This window comes from Kazachstania africana, chromosome 3, assembly GCF_000304475.1.
Source record: "Kazachstania africana CBS 2517 chromosome 3, complete genome".
Lineage (NCBI taxonomy): Eukaryota > Fungi > Ascomycota > Saccharomycetes > Saccharomycetales > Saccharomycetaceae > Kazachstania > Kazachstania africana.
This window is the reverse complement of record NC_018942.1, coordinates 487,461-511,653: the sequence shown is the minus strand read 5'-3', so window position 1 is coordinate 511,653 and position 24,193 is coordinate 487,461. Positions and strand designations below refer to the sequence as shown.

Here is a 24,193-nt window from a genome sequence, read left to right as displayed (position 1 = left end):
GAGGAGGGGGACAGAGTTTACCAAAACTCGAAAACTCTGTTCATGAGAAGGTAGAGTTTAGCCAGGACGTCGTGACTTTGTTGCGGGTTGTTACTTGTATGGTCTGGAGGTTCTTGTAGGGATGGCTTTGATCGTATGTAACCTTGATTAATTTGGGAGATACATTGTAAATTTGAATGTACTCTTTTAAGATGTTCTTGTATGATGACTTGTATTGGTTCAGGTAATTTTGATAAATCATTATGTTCCTTTGATATTGTATTTGTCATATGTATTACTCTTGCAAGTAAAACACTATTTATATGTAGTAGTAATTGTACTTTGTATTGTACTTGTTCTGATATCGGCACTAAAGCATCTGCTGGACTATTAGTGATACCATTAGCTGTGTTATTGAAATTAATATTATTATTGATATTGCCACTACGGTCTATAGCCGCATTCATGTTGTTTGTTTTACGTCACGCCTATGGGAAACGTTGTTTATGATAATACCATTTCATTTTCTCCAATGCGCTTTTTCTCTTCTTATCATTTCATTCCGACACTGAAAAAAAAAATGCAGGAGAGGAATCATTCATTACCCTGAAACAGTACGCAGGAAGAGTGGAAATCATTACCCAGACTGTGGAAAATACAGCCGTACGCTGTTGGGAAATATAACCCCAGCACCACAAGAAAAAAAAATTTGCTGATTTAAAATTAGCGCGAGGGAGTCGCCCTAAGCCCTTGGAATCTCATTAAAATTGCACATTCTGATCCAGGCCTCAGGATCAGGATACAAATTTATGCGTGGAGGGGGGAAATGTGTAGCAAGTAAGATTCAACGAAGCGGAAAGACAGAGATAAGGTATGTTAGTCAAAAGCAAGCAATAAAAGGCCCAAGAAGCGGAATTTTACTGTGGTTTAATTAACCACGATATACTGATGGGGCAAGGGATCTTGCCAAATTTCCCCAAAGAAACGGTGTTTCTCAATGGCAGTATCGTTCCACGGAAAGGGGAGAATCGTACAGCACAGACAAAAAAACTAAGCCTTCGCGCATGCATTTTTCTCTTAACTGCATTTTTTTTTTTTTGTATGTGGGGATAGAAGGAGGAGCTACCGGTGTGAAATCACACATACATAATAAAAGATTGTAATCATAACACATATCAGCAACAATCTTACGTTTTTTTTTATTTTGGCTCTTATTATTATGGTCCAACAATTTTCTCATGATTTAGCCCTATGTGCTGTCCTACAGCCCCTCCTTTATCTTAGTACTCGCCCTTGTCCTTTCCTCTTCTGCCCCCTTCGTTGCAGCAGATACACTTTTTGCTCTTCTGCTTCTGTCTGGCTGTGGGACGTTCCGCCACAGCTTACATAAAACAAAAACAAGATTCACGTTTCTACTCTCACGAAAAGTTAACAACAACAACAACAACAACAGCTACTACGTCTACTACGTCTACTACTGCTAGTTGTGTGTTGCACGGCTTTCCTCTCTTCGAAAAATAAAAGAAATCGAGAATGGCGATTTGTTTTTGACGCTTTTCTCTTCTCGCAAAATTTCTTCGAAAATAACAAAGCGAAATTTTTCTTTTTTTTCAGTTTCTTTTTCTTCTTCCTCTTCTCGACGTAAGAAATAATACAAATATTATATGCGCGTACAAATCAACCAACAGTGCGAATTATTATATATATCATAAGCCTGTTTGTTTCCAGATCATACCTTTATATCAACTTCTTAACATACCCACACCGATTAAACAGAAAAAAATTTCTATAAAAATAGAACTCATCTTTTACAGCAGTCATTAAATTGTTCTCTTCCTATTATTTTCTCCCGTTAGATACAATATTGAAATAGGCAAATCGTACCAGAAACAGAACAAATAAGCTAGTTGTTTCTTTCCCTTCATTACTTCTCTATATTTCATTGTTTTACTACTACTAGCATTAGCATCTTCCTTTTTTTTTTTCTTTTTAAAATCACTTACTCTTCTTCCATTTATTCATCCTATAATATATTCCTAACATGAATGGCCTATCAAGTACAGCTCACTTACTAATAAGAATAGTTAAATCTGCATTAAATCAAAGAAATGTCTTCACCTTATCATTCAATTTCACTTTAAATTTCTTACCAGTAATAATATGGTTATCAATCTTTAATAATGCAGGTTTAATCCCAATAGAAATAAGACCCGCTATTCACAGTAAAATAGCCTTCTATTCGGATGTTTTCATGTTCGGTGACTGGTTTCATGAATTGAAAACTCAATCAACACATTTTAATCCTTATTTCTCATATTTTGTATCATTATCATTCATGTTTCTATTTCTAATCATTCTACCCCTCTCCATCTGGTATTACATCTATTACATCAAAAAATTAAACTATAACATAATAGAATGGTACGATAATTATTTCCATTTTAACAATACTCAAAAGATTAACCCAAAGAAACCTAAAATTTTGATTCTACCATTTTTAATACCGTTGCTTGCTTATATCGTATTAAATCTCGATCACACTTTTGCCTCTCAATTGGAATCAAATTTCAATAAATTTAAAGATATAACCGCTTGGTTCTCCTACGTTATCTTACACGTAACTACACCAATCTTAACTGCCGTATATTTATACGTGTTCCATCCTGCAGGTACTTTGAAATGTTTCTCATTTGCATTAGGTTTACAAAATATCGCCGGGGTCTTCACTCATTTGCTTTTCCCGACTGCATCCCCATGGTTCACCCATTTATATGGTATCAATGATTCTGAACACGTCAATTATAAACAAGAGGGGTTTGCTGCAGGGTTAATTAGAGTTGATAACCATTTAGGTACCCATTTAAATACTAACGGTTTTCATCTATCGCCAATTGTCTTCGGTGCTGTCCCTTCGTTACATTCTGCGATAGCTTTCCAATGTTTCCTTTTCTTAATAACAAGATGCGGCTCTTTGAAACATAGATTCATAAGCACAGAAACAGCCATGCCCGGTGGCAACCTTCAAGGTGATTTACCATTAAGGGAAATTAGACGCAATGATAGTAACATTTCAACTAGTAGTTCTTCAGAAGAAGATGATCAACAACCATTCGATGATGATGATTATGATGTAGAAGAGGATTTCTTAAGAACAAAAGAAAATTCTCAATTCATTAAATTGTACGTAGAAGATGTCACTTACAGTAACAGATGGTATTTCAGAATTTTTAATAAAGGTCTAATACCAAAATTACTAGTTTGTTCTTACATCATCCTACAATGGTGGGCAACCATGTATTTGGATCATCATTATCGTTTCGATTTATTTGTTGGAATGCTATACTCTCTATCGAGTTTCCTAATCATCAATTCTACAATTTTACAACCAAGAGTATTAAAAAATTGGATAGATATGAGAATGGGTAAAAACACTGACGTTAATAATGAAGCAAGAACAATGGGTATGAGAGTATTCCAAGGCACGAAAATAGAATGGTTCTTTGACCCATTAGCTTAATTTGCGTCCCTTACCCTCCACTCTACATTATATAGGACATTGACCTTATGTGTATTTACTTAGTTTAATTTATGTTGATTACTACAAAAACTGTTTTCACACTATACAACACATCATGAACGGGTAAGTCGTGCAATCCATCACCATCCAGCTGCGAAAGAAAGGTCGCCCGCCACCCGCTTTTCAAAAAATATTCATACTAAAAAAACTTAACAGTCACAGTATTTCAACTACAAGCAAGAACGAGCTCAATCAATCCAAACAATTCCCATCGATGTCTACTTCTGCTGCTACTTCTGCTACATTACCTCTTCATATGTATGTCAGACCATTGATCATCGAAGATGCTCAACAAGTCACAGATTTAGAAGCTGAATGTTTCCCTCCAAATGAAAGAGCCTCTGAAGAAACCATCAGATTTAGATTGACTACATGCCCTGAGTTATGTTCAGGTTTATTCATCAGAGAATTTGATCAGAAAACAAAAGAAATACTTAGTGAAAAATTAATCGGCCATATTCTATCAACGAAGATTCCATCAAAATTTATCACTTTAGAGAGTTTAAAATTAATTCATGATGAATCAAGTGATGTCATTGGTCTTCACTCATTGGTCATCCATCCAGATTTCCAAAAACAAAACTTGGCAACACTACTACTCACCGACTACATCCAAAAATTGAGCAACCAAGAAATTGGTAATAAAATTGTCATTATTGCCCATGAACCACTGGTACCATTTTATGAAAGGTTGGGATTCAAAGTTCAAGGTGATAATAAAGATGTCTTGAGTGATCCTGATTTTGCAAAGAGCAAATGGATCGATATGGAAAGAGAATTAATCAAAGAAGAATACGAAAATTAAAATTTGTGTTTTATAAATATATGTAAACGTAACAACAGCAAAGAATAATATACCATGCCAGTAACATTTTATTGTCCGTAACGTCAGTCTAGCTTTTCAAAGTCAAAGATGTACCCACTCTACCCAGTCTCTCTCTGCACCGCACGGAATATAGTATGTAGAGGTTTAAAGGGTCGGCCTATTAAAAACTTCAAGAGAGGCTATATTTTGATCTCATGCGAGTGACCATCACGTATATAAACTGAATGTACTCTTTCTAGCTATCACGTAGAGTTTGATTCTCATGCCCTACAACACATCAAATAAAAACATAATAAACTGTTGGTGAAATGCTGGGTCGGTCTCTTACATCCAAGGCATCAATACTCTCTAAAAATGTGGCTTGCGCAAGACTGTTTTCTGTGAATGCTACTTTCCTAAAGACTAAAGGTACTAAAGAAAGCTCAGGTGGACATAAGAAAGAACATCAGAATGCAGAAGAAATGAAGGAACAGCAGTTATTCGACAAAAATAAGGAAAATCTGGAAAAAATGGAAAGTGACTACAAATATAGCGATTTCCAGAAACCTACCATGGAAGAACTGAAGAAAAAAGGTGACGATGCTAGAATAGAACAAAATAGACCAGATGATGGTGTCTACTGAAAGAAAAAGAATTCTATGGGAGCATTAAGCGTATGTGTATGTATATATTAGCCTCAAGTGTATATTCTAATTTTATTACTTTTTGGCTTCGCATTACCCTCATTTTCCGCAAGATTGTTCTCCGAGATTCTTTTAATTATTTATTGATCAGCTTCTACTATATAAATTACCATTGAAAAGAAAGGAAAGGAACACCACAAACTAAGATCCTACATAGACTATATCACCGAGCTACTGTGACTGAGACTTTTCAGTACTATAAAGAAACTTTTATAGGAATTATCCACCAACTTCCAGAACTTTCATTGTCACCTTTTTTTGTGAAGACGTTCAAAAATCCGCTCCATTTTGAAAGGTTTCGTTGCATATACTATTTGTCATCATGGTTGACATAGGCACAAAGAATCCCAACAACACTTCTTTACATAAAGAATATTGTTCTTCCATTTCTCGACTGTCTGAACTAGCTGAAACCTTTATTTTTGAAGATGGCTCAAGAGAGAATAGTAAAAATAAGAGCATGAAATTCCTTTTACAAGAATGTGTCGACACTTTATCGAATTATAAAGACGAATGCAAAAAGCTGAAAAGGTTACAGACTGACTCATCTATTGATATTAACGATAAATCAAGGATATTCGAGATTTATGAATCTGCATACATTTATTACAAAATCGTTCATATTATTATCTTAAATAGAATACCTACTTTGAGTGAATTTCAAACAATCAAGAATGATAAGAGCAATAGAAAGAACCAAGAATTGATGGAAATATATAACACTTTGGTAAGTGCTTTAGCTAAGGATGAAAATATTGCACAAATTAAAAATTTCATAAAGCATCATGCATCAAATGAGGAACTGAAAAATAGTGACTATAATAAATACAGGAATGATATCATAAAAAACTTGCATCTTCCTTCAAATGGGTCTTTCATTTCTACAATACAATTAAATGAATTAATGAGAAATTTTAATGATAGTTTGCTAATTATTGATATCAGATCAAGATCGGAGTTCATTAAGAGTCACATAAAATCTAAGAACATCATTTGCATAGAGCCTATCTCTTTTAAAGATTCGTACTCTGATTACGAATTAGAAAGAAAATCAATAATAACATCACCAAATAATGAAATAAGACTTTTTAATAATAGACAATCTTTTAAATTTATCGTCCTTTACACTGAAATATTGGATACTAAGAATAAAAATAATTCTCATTTTTATAACGAAAGGCAAATTTTACTTTTAAACATTCTTCTGAAAAGATCCTTCGAAAAGCCTCTTAATGAATGTACCGGAATATTTGTCTTAAACAATGGTTTCTCAAACTGGGTTGCAAAGGGTGGAGAGTTAGAATCTTTTGAAGCAAAATCCAATGGGCTTCCCAGTACGGATGATAGTGTATATATTAATGGAAACACATCAAGATTGAGTTTGCAGAATCTTCCAAAAATGTCACCAAGTATCGGTACCACTTCAATGGACAAATCATTCCATGCTATGATGTCATCCTCGCCAAGCGTGACCAATGACAGTTACATTCAACAACCTACTGTAAAAAGAACTTCAAGCTTCAAGAATTTTTTCCCGCCTCTAGCACAATTGAAAAGTCCGAATAATGTCGCCACAAATAGCGTTCCTCAGTTAACAATACGATCAAAATTAAACTCACCGATGTATTCAAACTCAATCTCTACACTATCTCTTGCGACCCCAGGTCCTTCATCAACTGATTTCAAGACAGCAACAAACCATACTTTATATCCAGATACTCCTCAATTAAAGCCGTCACATGATACGAACCATGCCATATCACCGTCACATAGTTATGATAAAAATTCACCAGATCATGTTGGCATACTCACTAAGAATATAACACCCATAAGCGCTCGTTGTGTTTCCCCATCTCTTCGGTCAAGATCACCGTCAACTAATCTGAAAAACAATCGAAACACTGCATTCAACAGCGTTCCATCATTTCCCACTGTTCTATCGTCAGGAGCAACCACTTCATTAATTAATGGCAAGGATAGCATACCTAAACCGCCTACACAATCACTGCCACGTTTACCGGCACTACCAACTAAGCCTGTCATATCGTCGAACTTAGCAAGCCCTCCTCACTCAAAATCAAACAACGGCAGAAGCGCACAAGTTTACACTGATGCACTTAAGTTAGATTTTATTGTTGGTCTAGAAAATATGGGTAATTCGTGCTACATGAACTGCATAATCCAATGCATTTTGGGGACTCATGATTTAATTAAGATTTTTTTGAACAATTCATATGAGAAGCATATAAATCTGAGTAGTAGACTGGGATCAAAGGGGGTGCTGGCTAAAAATTTCGCAAGATTAATTCACACCATGTACATGCATGCTGTTCCTTCCACAATTAACAAGCATACCGAGAAAAAAATTGTCCCTGTAAAACCATATCAGTTTAAGTTGGCTTGCGGTTCGATAAACTCATTATTCAGAGATTCCCAACAACAAGACTCGCAGGAATTCTGTCAGTTTTTGTTAGATGGATTACATGAAGATTTAAATCAGTGTGGCGGTAACCCCCCTTTAAAGGAGCTATCACTCGAAGCTGAAAGGCTGAGAGAAAATCTTTCTTTACGTATTGCGTCCTCAATTGAATGGGAAAGATACCTCACTACAGACTTTAGTGTTATTGTTGATTTGTTTCAGGGCCAGTATGCATCAAGATTAGAATGTAAAGTATGTCATCATACCTCTACAACATACCAATCATTCTCTGTTCTTTCTGTTCCATTACCCAAAAAATTCGATCCGCAAACAAGGAAAATAGACTTGATTGACTGTTTCAATGAGTTCACCAAAATCGAAAATCTAGAAGTGGATGAACAGTGGTCGTGCCCGACTTGTAAGAAAAAGCAACCTTCTACAAAGAAATTAACTATAACAAGATTACCAAGAAATTTGATCATCCATTTGAAAAGATTTGATAATATGTTGAACAAAAACAACTCATTCATTGACTATCCATTCAATTTGGATTTAACAGAGTTTTGGGCTGATGATTTCGATGGTAATTTACCGCCTGGTGTGAGCAATGAACTTCCCGCAAGAGGCCAAATTAAACCTTTTAATTATAGATTATATGGTGTTGCCTGTCATTTCGGTAGTCTTTATGGAGGTCATTATACAGCTTATGTTGATAAGGGTATAGGAAATGGGTGGTACTATTTCGATGATACGACTTATAGACCACTCAAAAATGACAAGGAACCGATTTCATCCAGCGCTTATGTCCTTTTCTATACTCGTGTATATGGAGTGAGGTAAGAACATTCTATCTCGATGCCCACTATTTCGATTTGCGCCGTAGATTTACACAACATATATATTCAAAAGCAAATTCTCTCATGTATAAAAAAATATTAGACTATTTTTTCACTCCCAATCGTCGTCATCATCATCATCATCGTCATCATCTTCTTCATTATCGCCTTTAGCAGCCTTTTCCTCCTCCTCGTTTCTGATGCCATTATCTTCAGCATCTTCCTTAGTTACTATAACTACGGAATCGTCAGTATTAGGTTCCGATTTCGTTGTTTCGCTGTGTATATTATCGTCATCCTCTTCTTCATCGTCCCATCCACCTTCTTCATCCTCGTTATGCGTCTCTTCTTGCTTTGATCTTTCTAGAATTTCCCTTCTTTTTTCTTCTTTTTTAAGTATGGCATCTCTTTCATAAAAGTAGATGTTCCAAAAGTCTACATAGCTAATCTTCACCGGGACAATTTCATTCATTAGTTTTTCTAAAGATTTATCTTTGCTCAAGATCTGTGAGATTTCGTCAGTTTTGGAATCAATATAAAAATCAGCATCCAGTGAAGGTTTTGAACCTCTTTGTAAAAATACCTGTTTATTACAGGACAAGTTTTTTAGTTCCGCTTCAGTTCTATTGCCAGCGGCTAATAGCGATACGCTTCCTTCTTTCGATTCATTCTCTTTTATTGGGTTCAAGTCAGGCTTATTGAGGCCCACACTTTCTAGTTTTGAACTCAATTGTTCTGTCACGTTTGACCAAAACGTTGGAGCAGTAACTTTATTCCAGTATGAAGTTGCCACGCTTTCCACATTTGCCAAGCCGGAATCCAAGTCACTCAGTATCTTTTGTGCCTTTGCAGATGTATTTGGGTCTAGAGGTAAGTTCAGCTGGAGACCATTATCATCCTCTTGGACAATCTTTTTGATCTCCTTTGTGGCCTTCTCATAAACGGAATTCAATTCATTTTCCAATTTATTAAACACTTCATTGGTCTTCTCATCCTTCTTCGCAACTTTATCCTTGGGTACTTCTTGATTTAGTGCTTCTTCGTCGTAAACAAAATCCATTGTGACAGTTGATGAATTGATGTTTGATAGTCTTTGCCTTACCTTAAAGTTGATCCGGCCACTAATTTAACTGTGACTTCTTGGGTTACTCGAATATTTTTTTTAAAAAAAATTCCACTTTTATTGCAGATCCATATATATATATTATGAAGAGTTGAGATACGAGCCAATAGCTAATTGCATATTATCAGCTGCTCTCCATACGTTACGATAGTCTATTGAGAAAGATGTCCTTAGTAACGCCTCTACAGTTCAATACAGTGCAGCCCAACCTATACCGAGGGTCTTATCCTAGAGAGATTAACCTATCTTTTTTCAAGACACTCAGGTTGAAGAATATACTCTCACTTACACCAGAACCATTAGATGATACTATATCACAGTTTTGTAAAGATAACAATATACAGATGAAACATGTTGAATGTAATACAAAAGCTCCTGGTGACAAAAGTAAGAAAGTCAAGAGGAAAAAGAAACAGGTACCGATTGAATACGATGTCGTTATTGAATGCATTAAATTCATTGTTGATAAAAGAAATTATCCAATATACATACATTGTAGCAATGGTGAGCTTATAAGCTCATTGGTTATTGCCTGTGTCAGAAAGTTTTCCTTTTGGAGCACCGTTTCGATACTTAATGAATTTTTGATCTACAATTCAAGTATTAACGTCTATGAGAGGAATTTCATTGAAAATTTCAATGCTGAAATTGAAATTGATGGCTTGAAGATAAACGATAAAGTTCCATGGATAACGGGAAGGTTCGTTACCACTAACGAAAAGAGAGAACAGAGATATTCTACAAAGAAAGAAGCTGAAAGTGCAAAGGAACCAACCGCGACTAAAGTGAGCAGTAATATCCCCAGTTCCTTGCCAAAACTAAAGTTCCATAGCTTTTAAAACGATCGGAGATGAGGGAACGAGGAGGTAAACTGCAGCTAGTAAGGTAGCTCCAATAAGGAACCCCTGCAATTAACGTGCCCATATTTATTGGTATGTCGTGTCTGTATCCTTACTGAATTTTGGAGTTTTCTTCTTCTAGTAAGAGCTTGTTGTGACAGGCTTGTGAATGACATCTCGACCTTGTATTCCATTCACCCTTTATACTCGAGTATGTAGGTCGTTCTTACTGCTGTATCTATATATATGTATATCAGCGTTCTAGCAAACCTGACAAATAATATTCCTGCATTTCAATACATTCATTTATTTAAAGCGTTACAGCAATTCTTATGTATAATGATTCTTATTATAATGAAAATAGTGGACTGATTCGGGTTTATTTCTTGAATGTATTTCGATTTATTCTTAAGAGCATATCAATACAAACATTGTACTTTCGGATACACTTCTGTAAATAAAGTCTTGACACGAAACTGTCGACTGCTGTTACCACGTTTTTTCCAATTGTGCAATACACCCCGCACTCATGACTTCTATATGTGACATTAATGAATATGTAATGAAACCTCACCAATTACACGAAAGACTGTCGATCAAGGAATGGGAACACATAAATAATGATATTGTTATTTTGCTTGCTAGCTCATTTTGCCTTGACGAAAACACACTGAAATATGTCTGCAAATTTATTACGCTAGATACATACAGGAACCTAATTCATGCTAGAAATATAAATGGGCGATGTGCTTACCCAATGTGTCAATCACATATTAATACCGCTAGTACTATGAGCTATAGTACAGTGGACAACATATCTCAATATTGCAACGATTTTCACTTTGATTGTTCGCAGTTTTTGCTCACCCAAATCAATAAAACTCCATTATACGAAAGAGTTGATTTACATATGTTTAAAACCTACAATACAGGGGAACAGCAAGAAAACCATAAAATTTCCGATGTTACTTTACTGGAAGAACTTATAAGAAATAAGTCAACCGACAATGATATTTTTGATATGTTGAAGGAGATAACAGCCTTCCAATTGAAATAAATCGTTAATAGATTATATATTCTAATTAATTTTGACGGGTCATCAACGAGGTATTCAAAACTTGTGCTTATCGAGAATCGACGGTAAATTGTACTTGTCATGATAAATAAATGCGTACGGCACTGCCTTTGACATAGCGTCAAACCTTGCTTTTCTGTTCTTATACATTTTTGCTGTCTTTTTGGTGAAGAAGTCCATCCTACCATCTTTCATGATCAAACGTTGTTTATATCGTTCAAAACACTTAGTGGTCAGGTTATTTTTTTGGCCCAATCTATTTATAACAGTTTTGAGTGGGAAAAACCACTCATACACTTTTAAGGCTGAATTATCTTCATGAGGCTTGTCCAGTTTGATGTTATTCAGCATATTGTACAATGAGAAGGGCAAAATCTTGCCCCCATTTTCAATTGCATGTTCCCATACAGCCTCATAGAATGCCCATTTGGCCATATTCTCACAATAAGCGATACTATCAATACTTTTCTGGTTTTTTTCTCTTTCATACTTAATAAATGCACTCAGCCCCTTAGATTGCCTCCTTCCCTTATTAAAAGGTGCTCTAACAAACCAAATCTTGGAACTGCCTGCTTTGGTATAGCTCAGATATACCTTTGGTATCCCTTTGTCCAGTTGCTGCTCGATCCTCTTGATCTTCCGTTGTGAAAATTCATGTAGAGCTAGAGGTAAGAGTAATCCACGTTTATACTCACCAGGTATGGTATTAGGTAAATGTCCCGAAGCTTGTTTAGATGTAATATATTTACTCAGTATTCCCATTTGTTTAGTCTCTTCAGGTGTTTGGACTTTTGTTTTAGTGGATGATTCTAGCAAATTAAGAATTTTAGATGATTCACTGGGCTCTATAACGCTTGAAACTCTAACAAGCTCTGACATGATTTTGAAATTATGTTCAAATAAGTGACCGTTTAGCTCTTCTAGCTTTTTAAGCAAAGCAAGTACATTCCAGCTCGATTTATTATTTCTATTATCTTTTAAAACAGCTTTGATCTTGTTTCTGATGTTCGATTGCAACAAAATGGAATGGCAATTCCTTCTAAGCAGTCTTAAAGTACAACGATATAAACGCAATACATAGTGTCTGTGTGAACTTAGTCTGCTGAAGTTGGATACCATAGGGCATACTTGGCATCTTGGATATTATATGTTTTTTTCTTAATCTTGACTTTTCATACAGATCGCCTCTTCTAAGCGATAAAAGGACCAACTACCTGATGTCGAACTAGTTCTCTGCATTCACTCTGGAAGATACCTCAATAACTACTTGCTTATACTCCAAGTGATGCAAAGGAAGATCAGAGCTTGTCTCTTATATATTACCTTTGTTACTATTGTTCATGTTGCTGTAATCAGTCAAGCTAGTAAAGTAATTCTTGCCAATCAGTGGCTATACCAAAAAATGCACTGGTTATATATAAAATAAACTATAACATGGAATGATGTACAGTGAGACAGCTCTTGATCAAACTTTCATTCTCACATAAGTATTCATTTTTTCCAGCGCACTCTGATCTGTCATAATAAGCTCCTTTGGCCATGTTCTAAGTTCTCATTCTCCATGTTATGTAACTCAATGATTCTAGAACATGACAAAATTTGTTACTCTAACTCTCAAATTAACTTTCTTATTAGTGCATTTCACAAATTGGCCCTTAGATATAATTACTGTTATATCTATTGTTTTTACTTTAGTCAGATCTACATACTGTTTGATTATAGCAGTTGGATTTCTACTGTTAATGATTTAGCTAAATTTTCAATAGGAACGTTTCATGTACCGCATGCCAGGTCCCACTTTATATAAGGTCATTTATTGGTTTTAGTAATGGAAAATTTAAACCAGTCGACGAATATACTGTCATTGGCCGCATAACAGTGGTAAAGCTATGTATTCCACAAGCACGCAGAGTACTACAAACAAGACTATTTTTAAAATGATGTAGAACTTTCCATGGAAAAACTAAGTGAGAGAAATCAAAGTAATGGATATACAGAGCCCGAAGGTAATATTTCAAATTAACTGTTTCAATACATAAATAAGAGAATAAAATAAATAATTATCTTGGTTATACACGAGTATAAAAGAACAAAATTGTCAATAACAACATGTTACTGAACTCAGAGAATAGAAAAATATGTGTCCATCACCATCATAGATCAAACATTGACGTGTTGACTATTCGCTCGCAGTACCAATAGAGATACAGACTTTGTCGCCGTCATTAAAGGAAACCGTACCATTATTGTAGACGTACAGTAGATCATCTGTCAAACCAGTCTGTTCCTCAATAGTCTTCGACGAATCATAGAAAATCGAGATACATTCACCAAAATCGGCTGAGTTAACCGGGGCATAAGCTTCTTCCGCTAGTCGTTGGCACACGTTAACATTACCAATGGATTGAGTGCTAGTGTAGAATTCATAACTCTTACCCATACTCCATGTCTTCACAGCCTCATCAACATAAGCTTCATATTCTTCTGTAGCAACAATAAAACCATAAGTAGTTTTTGGGTCACCTGTATGAGATTCAAGATAGAAATAGTTGTTAACACCATTCAACTCGGTGGTCATTATACTAGCAATTGTCAACATGGCAGTAATACTAGAATCAATTTGGATACCTCCAAAAACACCGAAAACATATCCAGAGTCAGACAATTTATAGATTTGATTAATTTCACCGTTAAAAGCAACTCCGAACATATCGCCAAGAGAGTTTACCAGATCGTCTGCAACATCAGTAGGCAAATCACCATCTCAGTAAGCGAAACCTTCATGAGTCATCATAAAAGCTCCTTCTGACCAGTCAGTTTCAGAGGATGGCAACATACCTGAAGTGCCTGGAAGAGAAAGTTCACAAAAGACGACTTGGCTGAGGAAGAATAACGCTAAAAAAAACAGCATCTAGTGAATATTTTGTTTTAAATTATAAAATAAAGGACTTTGTAAAATGTAAATGTCAATACCTGTTCAGGAATCAATAAACCGTTGTTGATTATGGATTCGCAATAGTATGTTTCTTCTATAACCTAACATATAGATAAAATGGAATGAAAATATCAGTGATGACTGGGAATAAAGCCAGCTATTTATACGTTTAAGAAAGAGCTTGCAAGTTAGTCTCCTCTTCATTAGTATATGAACTTCACTAATAGCAATCTTGGAAGACCTTCTCCGATTTATTGGCATTTTCCGCTGTTCTACGTCCTTTCTGCTCGAACCTCAAGTATCTACAAATCGTAGCTCAATTGAGTCTCTATTGTTGGAGACACTAGAATTCATACCTCTTAGTTCGATTTGCTTCGAACTGTTTTCGAAGACGTCATTTATTGCAAAGATTGTTTTTCAAAGCGGGGCGGTCCTGATAACGCCGTGCAATTTTGGAGTTACTCCGATTATCACAGTAAGAGATATGTCCCAAAATGGTTATTTACATTCAATTCTAATGAGATTCTTGGCCAACTGCGTAAATCAGAAATGCCATTTGAGGCAACTTTTCTCATGGACTCAAAAGCCCTATAGAACAAACTTTATTAAAGCCTTATCTTACGGTTTTTTCTATATTTGGAAATCGCCTGTTAAATATGACGTACAACTCGCCATGGAGAAGCCATTGTAGCATTCGTGTCGACATGTTCAGGGTTAGGTTTCTACACTATTATCTTTAAACTGTGGATAAATATAACGGACTTTCTAGCGTCCTGAACTCCGGTTGAACCCTGACAAATGTTTTAATTTTCTTGAGCGTAATAGCAGAGAACTCTCCACATCTAGAAAAGTCAATAGTACAAATCCACAGTGTGATTATTTGTGTAAAAGTATTAAGGCTAGCGTCCTGGACACGGCATTACACTAACATTTCAATGTTTTGATTGTTAGAATGACGAATTTAGAATGTTCTAGACGAATTGAACAATAAACGTGGCGTGATGAACGCAACTATATATTATCATGCAATAAATATGGTGGCATAACTATGGCGACGTATTGACTTATAAATCTAGAACATGAGAATTGTTGTAAATCAAAATGTGTTGGGAAACGTATAAATGCTCAGGTGAACACTGAAGTTTGATCAAAGTTTGTCGCACTGTATATTATTTTATATATAACCAGTGCATTATGGGTAATACACATTGACTAATTTGAGTTTGTCCACTTACCTGACTGATCTTTAATATTATGGACAACAATATCAATAATATTATCGAGAAGACTCCATCTGATCTTCCTTTAAGTTCGAAAAATCTTACGTTCAAAAATTGAGAATCTTGAAGGAAGATTGTGGCTTAATTTTGCGGACTGTTAGGAAGTTTCAGTTCTAAAAACTCCAATTAGTTGGTTTCGTGGTCTAGTTGGTTATGGCATCTGCTTAACACGCAGAACGTCCCCAGTTCGATCCTGGGCGAAATCATTCTTTTTATTTCATCCACATCCAAATTGAAGGGTCTACGATTGTGCTTAAGGCATTTATTTTTGCCCAATATGTCCGTGACATCAAAGCATTCTTTTTTATTACTCAACTATATTGATATGTAATTTCAACCATTCATCAATATTATTTATTGGAATGAGCAGAACATTTGTTTTTTCGACTATAAAATATCTTAGAAGTTTGGGAGAAGATTTCAATACTATTGAATAAGCCAATAAATGGCAGCAAGTAATTCTTTCCCACTTAAAGTATCTCTGCTTAGACAAACTATGCGAATCTAGCTGTGCAAATTTGTCCTCAGAAAAATCGTTCATATCATCAATTTCACGAATTAACAAATCTTTTAAATCTGTATTTGCAGAGTTTCTACTTGTTTCCAATTCTTTTTGAAATAGTTCTGAGAATTCGGTGCATGAGCAGGTCCAGTTATCTAAATCTACGTATAGTGGAGAACTTTGAGTATTTTCCGGTCTTACTATCAGTCGATATGATAAATCTATATCATCTTGCATAAACTTCTCTATCAACTTATTTACTTGACTGATGGGGGAGCTCATCTGTGGAATATTTACATCAATTTCGGTGATTTCAGATGTAACACTTTTCGAAATCGTCGAGGAGACTGGAGTATCGTGGAAGGTAGTAGTTAAAGCAGAGACTTGGCAACATTCTGCTGCCAGGGCGTATATGAACATGTTATTCGATTCTATCAGAGACAGTGCTCTTATAAATAGATCTCTTGGAAACATGTAGTACAGAAATGAAGATACAGTATCGTCAATTTCATTATGTTCTTTCAACAATTTAGAGAATAACTTCGAAAAATTTATCGACTTTGTTGTCATGAGCGTTGCTTCATAAATCTATATGTATGTACTTGATCTGTAGCATGCCAAGATTAGCTCTATTTTCAAAAACTTGCGGAACATTGCTTTCTTAGTTTAAAAAAGATCAAATAAAAGAGAGAAAATATGCTGTGAAGGTGTCAGTACCTCAACAGGTACTTGCTATACCTGTTAGTCATAGCATTTCAGAAGTATAATATGTGGCTAGAGGAGCTGCTCTTGTTTTTTGGTAATTTTTTATGTAGAGTGTATTTAATTGATGGAAGGATAACTTGTCTCCCGAAATTGAATCGTAGTTCCTTTACCAATGGATCACAAAATATACAGCCTCGGCAGTACATTAAAGAGAACTAGGAATGACATTGAGATCAAACTGGCCTTTTAAGTTCAGATATACAAGAACGCAGCTCGAAATATTTAGGTTTTCATTTTGTCTACTTGCTCCCATTGCTGTCATGTATTACATAGGGACAGACACTGATAAAAAATTAAACGTTCCAGGATTTTGGCCAGATCCAGCTTCATTGAATCAAATACCTAAGGAACGATATGAGATCAAGGCTGAGCTAGCAAGAATGAAGAAGGAGAGATTAGAGAAGAGATTGAAACTCGAGAGAAAGTTGCAGGAAGAATATGGTATAACGAATCTAGAGGAAGAAAAAGAAAGGATTAGAAATGAGTTGAAAGCCGCTAAGGATAATAGCAGTAATTAACTATGATGCATATTTTTTATGTATATCGTAAATAAGTTTTGATTAACCTGTATATATATATATAACAAACTATCCATATGTATGTGACCCTTTTCACACTTCTGAATTTCATTGAGCTTCTTCCTCATCTATTGGATTATATATATTCTTCGACAATAGTCTGTTCAGCTCGTGCTTGACAAAGTCTACCTTTGTTGGGTCTACCAATAAATGGGTGTCATCCAATTCTTCTAGTATTACATCACTACGCTTTGCATCGATCTGAGTAATCAACGCTTTGATAGATGGATCACATTGTAAAAGAACACCTCTTCTAGCCCTTGCCATTTCTATTTGAAGTGATCAGAGCTTGCATTACTGTCCTCTTATAACTAGATAGTAGCGATTATCACAAGCTCTTCAAGATGCGATTTCGGATTCTTTTTATAGTGGAATTTACAGAGAAAATCATAAAGTGATATAATTAGTTATTGACAATATACATCCATTTTTGGAGTCTATGAGCTATATGAGTAATACTGGATTAGATAATGCAGAGATACTTCCAGCTAGGAGGATGACGGAGAAAAAAGTGGCCAATACAGATAACCAAGACCGTGATAGTCTTTCAAGTGATCGGACATCCTCCATGAGCGACGATGGGGAAGATGAGAACGACGATGGGGAAGATGAAAACGACGATGACGAAGAGGATGAAGCACCTTTGTTAAGGTACTCACGTATTACAAACCTTCCAAAGAGTTATTTTGGACGAGACTCCATATCGGCATGCTTTTTTCATGATATAATATTCTTATTTGGTACACACTCGGGTCTATTGCATATGACATCTACGAAGTTTGAAGCAATTAAAACCATAAAATGTCACAGATCCTCCATATTATCTATTTACACAGATGGTCAGACGTTTGCAACTGCATCAATAGACGGTACAGTCGTAATTGGATCTATAGCAGGCATAAGAGGTGACCCTGTAATTGATTCGCAGTTGCAGCTAACTGCATTCGATTTCAAGAGGCCTATCAACTCAGTTGTTTTAGATACAAATTATGTGGCAACAAAAACATTTGTCTCAGGTGGTATGGCAGGTGATGTTATTCTATCTCAACGAAACTGGCTGGGGAATAGAACTGATAATATAATATCTGAAAATAAGGGCCCTATCTTAGGTATATTCAAGATTGATGAGATACTGTTTTGGATAAATGAATCAGGCATCCAGTTTTGGGATATACCCTCCAAGGTTTCATTGTTGAAAGTACCCTTTGATAAGGGCCAAATGTCACTTAAAAAAGACTTTAGATATGATTTATTTAGGCCACATGTACACTTTCCTGAAATCGACAGAATAATTGTCGGATGGGGCGATAATGTATGGTTATTCAAGGCTACATTGTCTAAAAGGCAAAATGGCGAAGACAACACCACCCATCTAGGCTCAGTACTATCAAGCGCCGCCTCTAGTCTAAGAGTTACACCTGAGAGGTCTGTTAAACTAGAAAAGCACTTTATTATCCAGTGTCTTATTGCAGGTATTACATCATTCAAAGATGATCAATTACTTTGCCTTGCATTTGATGAAGTATACGACAAAAATGATGAACTTGTACTAAAGGGCCTGCCGCCTCAATTAAAAGTTTATGAAGTAGATACTGGAGAAGAAGTACATAGTGATGAAATTGTTACTAAAAACTTCAGTAATTTATCAATCAACGATTATCACTTAGGTAAACATATCAGCCAGAATTCTCAACCGGAATATTATTTAATTAGTGCGAGTGATTCGATCAAAATTCAAGAGCTGACTTTACATGACCATTTCAACTGGTTCTTAGAGAGGGACATATTTTTGGATGCCTGGAAATTGGGGAGGTATGTGACAAATGATAGCCACAGATTGAGTATCGGTATCAAGGCCATAGAACAACTTATTAGGGCAGATAAATGGGATAAAGTTTCCGAAAATATGGGTCCAATATTGGAGGAGGGTATGAAGTCTAATGATGCAGAAACCGCTACTACAGCCGGAAAAGAATGGAACGTGCTTATTAATGAAGCTATCAAGTCGGATAATATCCAGAAAATCGTCAAACATTTGCCTGTAGACTCAGAAATAAACAGTGAAATATTTGACCTAGTACTAGAGTACTTAATGAATCATAAGTTATTCGATCTTTTTTCCCAAACAATCGCACTATGGCCAACGTCACTATTTACAGTTGGTAAAATTGAATCAATGTTAGAAGATAAAATTGCTCAAAAGGATGACAATGAAGCGGATCTAGTAAATCAGTTAATTTACTTATATCTGAAAGAAGAACGCTATTCTAAAGCTATACCTTACATGATCGCTAAAAAAGACAAAAGAGCTCTCGATATTTTGACTAAGCAGGACCAGTTACTTCCCCGATTCTTTGATGATATATTAGAAATACTTGTACTCCCATATGATGGTGATCTTCTTGATCTCAAAGCTATGAGTATGCCTGAAATCGGAAAATGTTTCTTCCAATCTATAGAGTTGATTGTGAAGAATAGACAAATGATTAAATTCGATCGTTTCCTACATTTATTCCACAGAGAGGAAAATCAAAAGTTGCGATTAGATAAAATTTTACTTTGCATATTAAATCGCATCGATAAGACAGACCCTGACCTGATTAAACCATATGAAGATGAAATGATCCAACTATATTCTAAATATGATAAGCAAAACTTACTGAATTTTCTGAAAAAAAAAGCAACTTATGATGTGGAAAAGGCTATTGATTTGTGTTCATCACAGAAAGGGCTATATAATGAACTTATCTATCTTTGGGGTAAAATTGGAGAGAGTAAAAAGGCGCTATCTATTATAGTTGACGAATTGAATGATCCCAAGCTGGCTATTGACTTCGTGAGAAGTTGGGGAAATGATCCAGAACTCATTGATTTTTTGATTGGCTACACCGTGGATAAATCAAATTTTGTTGGTTTATTACTAGAATCTTCTGAACAATTAGGCCACAAATATGTCAACGTAATTAAGGGGATTGATGACAGCTTGAAAGTGAACAATATACAGGAGAATTTGAGTAAGCTATTCAAGGAAAATGAGCTAAATATGGACGTTAATAAAAAAATATTGAAATTAGTAGAGGATGAGGCAACAAAATATGCATTGGAATTAATGAAATTACGAAATAAAGGTATGCTATTTTACCTAGGAGATGATAATAAGTTTGTGCCATTTGAAACATCATAAATTTAACGAAATTATTATATAGTATCATGAAATATTTCCAAAATTTTTACAAATTTTGCATCAAGGAATCCATTATCGTATATTCTATATACAGACAGTTAAAACATGGAAGATATATTAATATTATCAGTGACATTGGGATCTTGTAAGAGATTTTCAAGATTGACTCCACTATTTTTCTTATTCAACTTAGAGTTCTTGTTATCATACATTCTCGTTTTTTTAATTTTTTTCAAGATTTCATTGTATGACGACTTGATTTCATTTATTGTAGCTTTAGAGAGGGTCAATTCATTATTGTCATAATGACTTATAATCTTTTGAAAAGATTGAGCAATTTCCATACTTGTGTCTATCGAAGCTAGCGAATATAGTGTTGCGTCCATCATATGATTTTGCATTTGCGGGAAGCCCCCTATTGATGTCGGTGTATTGTCCAGTATATGATTAAAATTTGATACTTCAAAGGTATCATTGGATGGGTGGTTGATATTATTACTAGTGTTATTGTGGTTTAGATGGGCACCACTTATGTTATCTGAAGTATGTCTATTTACATTATTGCTCATTGAATGAGCCGTCGGTATGTTATTGGCATTTACAGCCAGCGCCGTGTTTGGAGATGTAGTGGCACCAACAGCAGTAGTTTGAGAGGGTTTAGCATCACGATTTGATGAGAAAACATCTTTAAAATAATTTTCATCATTGGTTTGTATATCCACAGCCAGATTTAAATCATCAACGTTAGAAACTACGAATAGGTCCGGGCAATCAATCAATGTACTGACATTATAGAGGTAATTTTGAGAGTTATTGATATTGGTATTATTCGCAACGTTAGTGATGCTATAAGGATCATTGAACAAGCCTTGTAAATTCGAATATAATTCATTATCAATTGAAGCTAATGAAGATGATACGTTTTCCTGTGTACTAAATTCCGGTACGTTATTATTATTGCTAGTATTTGTATTAGAGGTCCCATCAACATTATTGTTAGTATTAATATTAGCATCAGCATTAGCGTTGGACTCATATGTAGGTAATTCAAAAACATTTTCGACCCCACCATCATTATTTTCGTCATTTCCAGTGATATAGATATCATCCTTATTTTTAAAAGGCTCCATGGGCTCTATAATTGCACTTTCCACTAATTCTTCTGAACTCAAAAAATTTGTATTTTTATTTTCTATATTTAAATCCAATAACATATCAGAGTCCCATTTTTTTCCACAGTTGTATTGATTGCATAGATAATCCAATTTTGCCATGAGAACGTCATTCTTTTTGAAAGCCATACTTATATTTTCATTTAAATTAATCATGTTTGATGGTATTATACCCGAACTTTTCCAATTTGCCTTTATTGTATCTATTGGAATGCCATCCCAAGCTTTTTTAATGAACTTGAAAGCATTGGACATTGTCAACTGGCTTTGCTCAAATGAAATCAATGAAATATTATTGTTTGTCTTTCTTGTAAGTTGCTTTTGTAGATTTATCAAAGCTTCATACTGTTGAATTCTATACCTTGTCTTAAATTCGTCTAGTACCCCCCAATTAAAAGGCAAAAATCTTGAATTTGAAGAACTATAAACTAAAGTAATATTTTGTAAATGTAGGTTTATTATCCTATGAGAGCAGGAATCATCTAATACAATCCAAATTTTTCTATTATCGGCTACTAACCTTTTATCCCATCTTGCTAACCAATTGTGGAATAAAGAACTTGTAAGCCAGGATTTTCTGTTACTATGATAATCAATATCGAATTTTTTTGCCATTTTTTCACCCAATTGTGACTGCGATATTGGATCAATTGGATCATTAGGAAAATAGTTTCTGAAACTTTTGTAACTATTATATTTACCAACTACTAAAGGCTTTAATTTCTCAGTTCCTGTCAAATTCGAGCATAGCATAACAGTTGCTACTTCAATTTTCCTTTGAATGTTACTTGTTTCATATTGAGAGTAATCTAACGGTAAATTATAGGCCAAAAACGTTTCATCTAGGGTGAACAAATCATTTGGTCTAATTTTAGAGAAAAAATCTTTCAAAATGTTTCTTTCTTCAAAAGTCCATATTTTTGGTGTCTTTGGTAATTCTTCATCTAACATAGAAATATTTACATCCATTTTAGATAAGAAATTAGAAATCCATTTATAACTGAAAGATCCATTACCTTCTCTGTATTTTGCGGGAATTCGATGCCAAACGGATTGAGCAGTATCCTGAATAATGGGGGAAGTGATAGGAATACCATTCCATATACTTTGAGATATCCATTCTTGTAAAATTTTACGAACTAACACATTATTTGGTTTTCTTAATCTATTAGCATCTTTTTCATTTTCCTTCGAATTCATATATATCGCCTTCTTAGCCAAGAGTCTTGAAATAGTACCTTGTGAAGGGATCTTAGGTAATTGAAATGTATCATAAGCCCATTTTGCCAGGTCTAACTGAGTCCATTTGGGATGCCTTTCTGCCATTAGACAGATATTGTATCTTTGTTCAATCGAAAGCATCCGAAACAAAAAAAGGAAGCTAAAGAGATGAATCAAAACAAAATTCAGTTTGTGAAATAAGCAGTATGCTGAATGACCTAATGTCTGAGATGAGAGGTGGATTTCTCTAAAGTTGCCTTTCCTTTTGTTGTTTTATATTTTTAACTGATGAAATAGTAGCCCATCGAAATTAGAAGGTTTCTCGTTTTTGGTAGAAAACAAAAAAGAAAGCACATCCCAAATCGGCTGCTGTGGCAGTGATACCGATGGATGATTCCAAAAATCAAAAATCAAAAAAAAAAATTTTGAACCATTCTGTAATTGTTTCCGTGGATAGCGATTTTGGGATGACTTCGGCGGCAAAACCAACATATAATGAACCAATCAAAGGAATGAACAATTGCATCGTAGCTGCCATTAGGGCACCACCACAGGGATAATTTGAAGCAATGTAGAACATGTATTTCTACTTAAAAAGCAGTGAGGGAACCATTGAACTGCGCTTTGTTGTTCTCGTGATTCACTCTGCAGTAAATCGAACTTCGGAAGTGAGAACGTTAGTGAAAGAGGAAGAGCAATGCTTGTTGTTAAGTTTCCTTGATTATTTCAGATGTAACAATCGTGGAATGAACAAGACTGTTTGCTGTATCTGGTTGGACTGTACCTCGTAACCAAAAAAAAGGCACCGAGAAATGATTTTTAATTTGCAGTTTTTACATACGTCTATATAAATGCCGTTTATGCCGTTAGGTGGAACTTATTCAATACAGATAAGGTACTCAATGGGCTTCCAGATGTTGCAAGAACAGGTTTCTTATATAACGTAAGCTTTATATACGAAAGATACCTTCTCACCTAAAATAGTTCTCAGTATATAATGGGCAGCTATGGTAATTGCTTCCAAGTTTCATTTGATACAACGCCTTCTGTATAGTCGCCGCCTTTCCTTCTTTATGCAGCTTGCAGGTCATACCTTATCGCGACGGTGATACATATCAAATCATGGAAGTGATAGTAGACACTTCATCTGGATATTAGTCGAATCTAGCGTGGTGAATAGTCTCAACAGATACTAGAAA

The 24,193-nt window shown here is 35.1% G+C and overlaps 15 protein-coding genes and 1 non-coding gene across 16 annotated transcripts; 9 read left to right on the top strand and 7 right to left on the bottom strand.

Annotated features, from left to right (window-relative positions):
* Nucleotides 1-17: 17 nt before the first annotated feature.
* On the bottom strand, nt 18-446 carry SNF11 (Snf11p; the record flags this gene model as incomplete). Its single annotated transcript, XM_003956342.1, has 1 exon — nt 18-446. The coding sequence occupies one exon, from the start codon at nt 444-446 to the stop codon at nt 18-20; it is 429 nt and encodes a 142-aa protein (XP_003956391.1).
* A 1,574-nt stretch (nt 447-2,020) lies between these two features.
* Nucleotides 2,021-3,496, top strand: IPT1 (inositolphosphotransferase; the record flags this gene model as incomplete). Its single annotated transcript, XM_003956341.1, has 1 exon — nt 2,021-3,496. One exon carries the CDS (start codon nt 2,021-2,023, stop codon nt 3,494-3,496), a length of 1,476 nt encoding a protein of 491 aa, XP_003956390.1.
* Nucleotides 3,497-3,770: 274 nt separating this feature from the next.
* PAA1 (polyamine acetyltransferase) lies at nt 3,771-4,361 on the top strand (the record flags this gene model as incomplete). Its single annotated transcript, XM_003956340.1, has 1 exon — nt 3,771-4,361. The coding sequence occupies one exon, from the start codon at nt 3,771-3,773 to the stop codon at nt 4,359-4,361; it is 591 nt and encodes a 196-aa protein (XP_003956389.1).
* A 329-nt stretch (nt 4,362-4,690) lies between these two features.
* Nucleotides 4,691-5,005, top strand: FMP16 (Fmp16p; the record flags this gene model as incomplete). The annotated part of the gene is made up of 1 exon (XM_003956339.1): nt 4,691-5,005. The coding sequence occupies one exon, from the start codon at nt 4,691-4,693 to the stop codon at nt 5,003-5,005; it is 315 nt and encodes a 104-aa protein (XP_003956388.1).
* A 382-nt stretch (nt 5,006-5,387) lies between these two features.
* On the top strand, nt 5,388-8,324 carry DOA4 (ubiquitin-specific protease DOA4; the record flags this gene model as incomplete). The annotated part of the gene is made up of 1 exon (XM_003956338.1): nt 5,388-8,324. One exon carries the CDS (start codon nt 5,388-5,390, stop codon nt 8,322-8,324), a length of 2,937 nt encoding a protein of 978 aa, XP_003956387.1.
* Nucleotides 8,325-8,432: 108 nt separating this feature from the next.
* On the bottom strand, nt 8,433-9,380 carry DOS2 (Dos2p; the record flags this gene model as incomplete). Its single annotated transcript, XM_003956337.1, has 1 exon — nt 8,433-9,380. The coding sequence occupies one exon, from the start codon at nt 9,378-9,380 to the stop codon at nt 8,433-8,435; it is 948 nt and encodes a 315-aa protein (XP_003956386.1).
* A 227-nt stretch (nt 9,381-9,607) lies between these two features.
* On the top strand, nt 9,608-10,282 carry OCA6 (protein-tyrosine-phosphatase; the record flags this gene model as incomplete). The annotated part of the gene is made up of 1 exon (XM_003956336.1): nt 9,608-10,282. The coding sequence occupies one exon, from the start codon at nt 9,608-9,610 to the stop codon at nt 10,280-10,282; it is 675 nt and encodes a 224-aa protein (XP_003956385.1).
* A 529-nt stretch (nt 10,283-10,811) lies between these two features.
* On the top strand, nt 10,812-11,339 carry RTR2 (putative protein-serine/threonine phosphatase; the record flags this gene model as incomplete). Its single annotated transcript, XM_003956335.1, has 1 exon — nt 10,812-11,339. The coding sequence occupies one exon, from the start codon at nt 10,812-10,814 to the stop codon at nt 11,337-11,339; it is 528 nt and encodes a 175-aa protein (XP_003956384.1).
* A 54-nt stretch (nt 11,340-11,393) lies between these two features.
* Nucleotides 11,394-12,476, bottom strand: RRG1 (Rrg1p; the record flags this gene model as incomplete). Its single annotated transcript, XM_003956334.1, has 1 exon — nt 11,394-12,476. One exon carries the CDS (start codon nt 12,474-12,476, stop codon nt 11,394-11,396), a length of 1,083 nt encoding a protein of 360 aa, XP_003956383.1.
* A 1,060-nt stretch (nt 12,477-13,536) lies between these two features.
* On the bottom strand, nt 13,537-14,067 carry KAFR0C02540 (uncharacterized protein; the record flags this gene model as incomplete). The annotated part of the gene is made up of 1 exon (XM_003956333.1): nt 13,537-14,067. The coding sequence occupies one exon, from the start codon at nt 14,065-14,067 to the stop codon at nt 13,537-13,539; it is 531 nt and encodes a 176-aa protein (XP_003956382.1).
* A 1,637-nt stretch (nt 14,068-15,704) lies between these two features.
* Nucleotides 15,705-15,778, top strand: KAFR0Ctrna14V. The gene has a single exon. It is a non-coding gene; the product is annotated as a tRNA-Val (tRNA).
* A 101-nt stretch (nt 15,779-15,879) lies between these two features.
* Nucleotides 15,880-16,644, bottom strand: SHU2 (Shu2p; the record flags this gene model as incomplete). The annotated part of the gene is made up of 1 exon (XM_003956332.1): nt 15,880-16,644. The coding sequence occupies one exon, from the start codon at nt 16,642-16,644 to the stop codon at nt 15,880-15,882; it is 765 nt and encodes a 254-aa protein (XP_003956381.1).
* A 356-nt stretch (nt 16,645-17,000) lies between these two features.
* On the top strand, nt 17,001-17,357 carry PET100 (Pet100p; the record flags this gene model as incomplete). Its single annotated transcript, XM_003956331.1, has 1 exon — nt 17,001-17,357. The coding sequence occupies one exon, from the start codon at nt 17,001-17,003 to the stop codon at nt 17,355-17,357; it is 357 nt and encodes a 118-aa protein (XP_003956380.1).
* Nucleotides 17,358-17,465: 108 nt separating this feature from the next.
* On the bottom strand, nt 17,466-17,684 carry TFB5 (TFIIH complex subunit TFB5; the record flags this gene model as incomplete). Its single annotated transcript, XM_003956330.1, has 1 exon — nt 17,466-17,684. One exon carries the CDS (start codon nt 17,682-17,684, stop codon nt 17,466-17,468), a length of 219 nt encoding a protein of 72 aa, XP_003956379.1.
* Nucleotides 17,685-17,856: 172 nt separating this feature from the next.
* Nucleotides 17,857-20,601, top strand: VPS41 (Vps41p; the record flags this gene model as incomplete). The annotated part of the gene is made up of 1 exon (XM_003956329.1): nt 17,857-20,601. The coding sequence occupies one exon, from the start codon at nt 17,857-17,859 to the stop codon at nt 20,599-20,601; it is 2,745 nt and encodes a 914-aa protein (XP_003956378.1).
* A 98-nt stretch (nt 20,602-20,699) lies between these two features.
* On the bottom strand, nt 20,700-23,135 carry PDC2 (Pdc2p; the record flags this gene model as incomplete). The annotated part of the gene is made up of 1 exon (XM_003956328.1): nt 20,700-23,135. The coding sequence occupies one exon, from the start codon at nt 23,133-23,135 to the stop codon at nt 20,700-20,702; it is 2,436 nt and encodes an 811-aa protein (XP_003956377.1).
* Nucleotides 23,136-24,193: the final 1,058 nt, after the last annotated feature.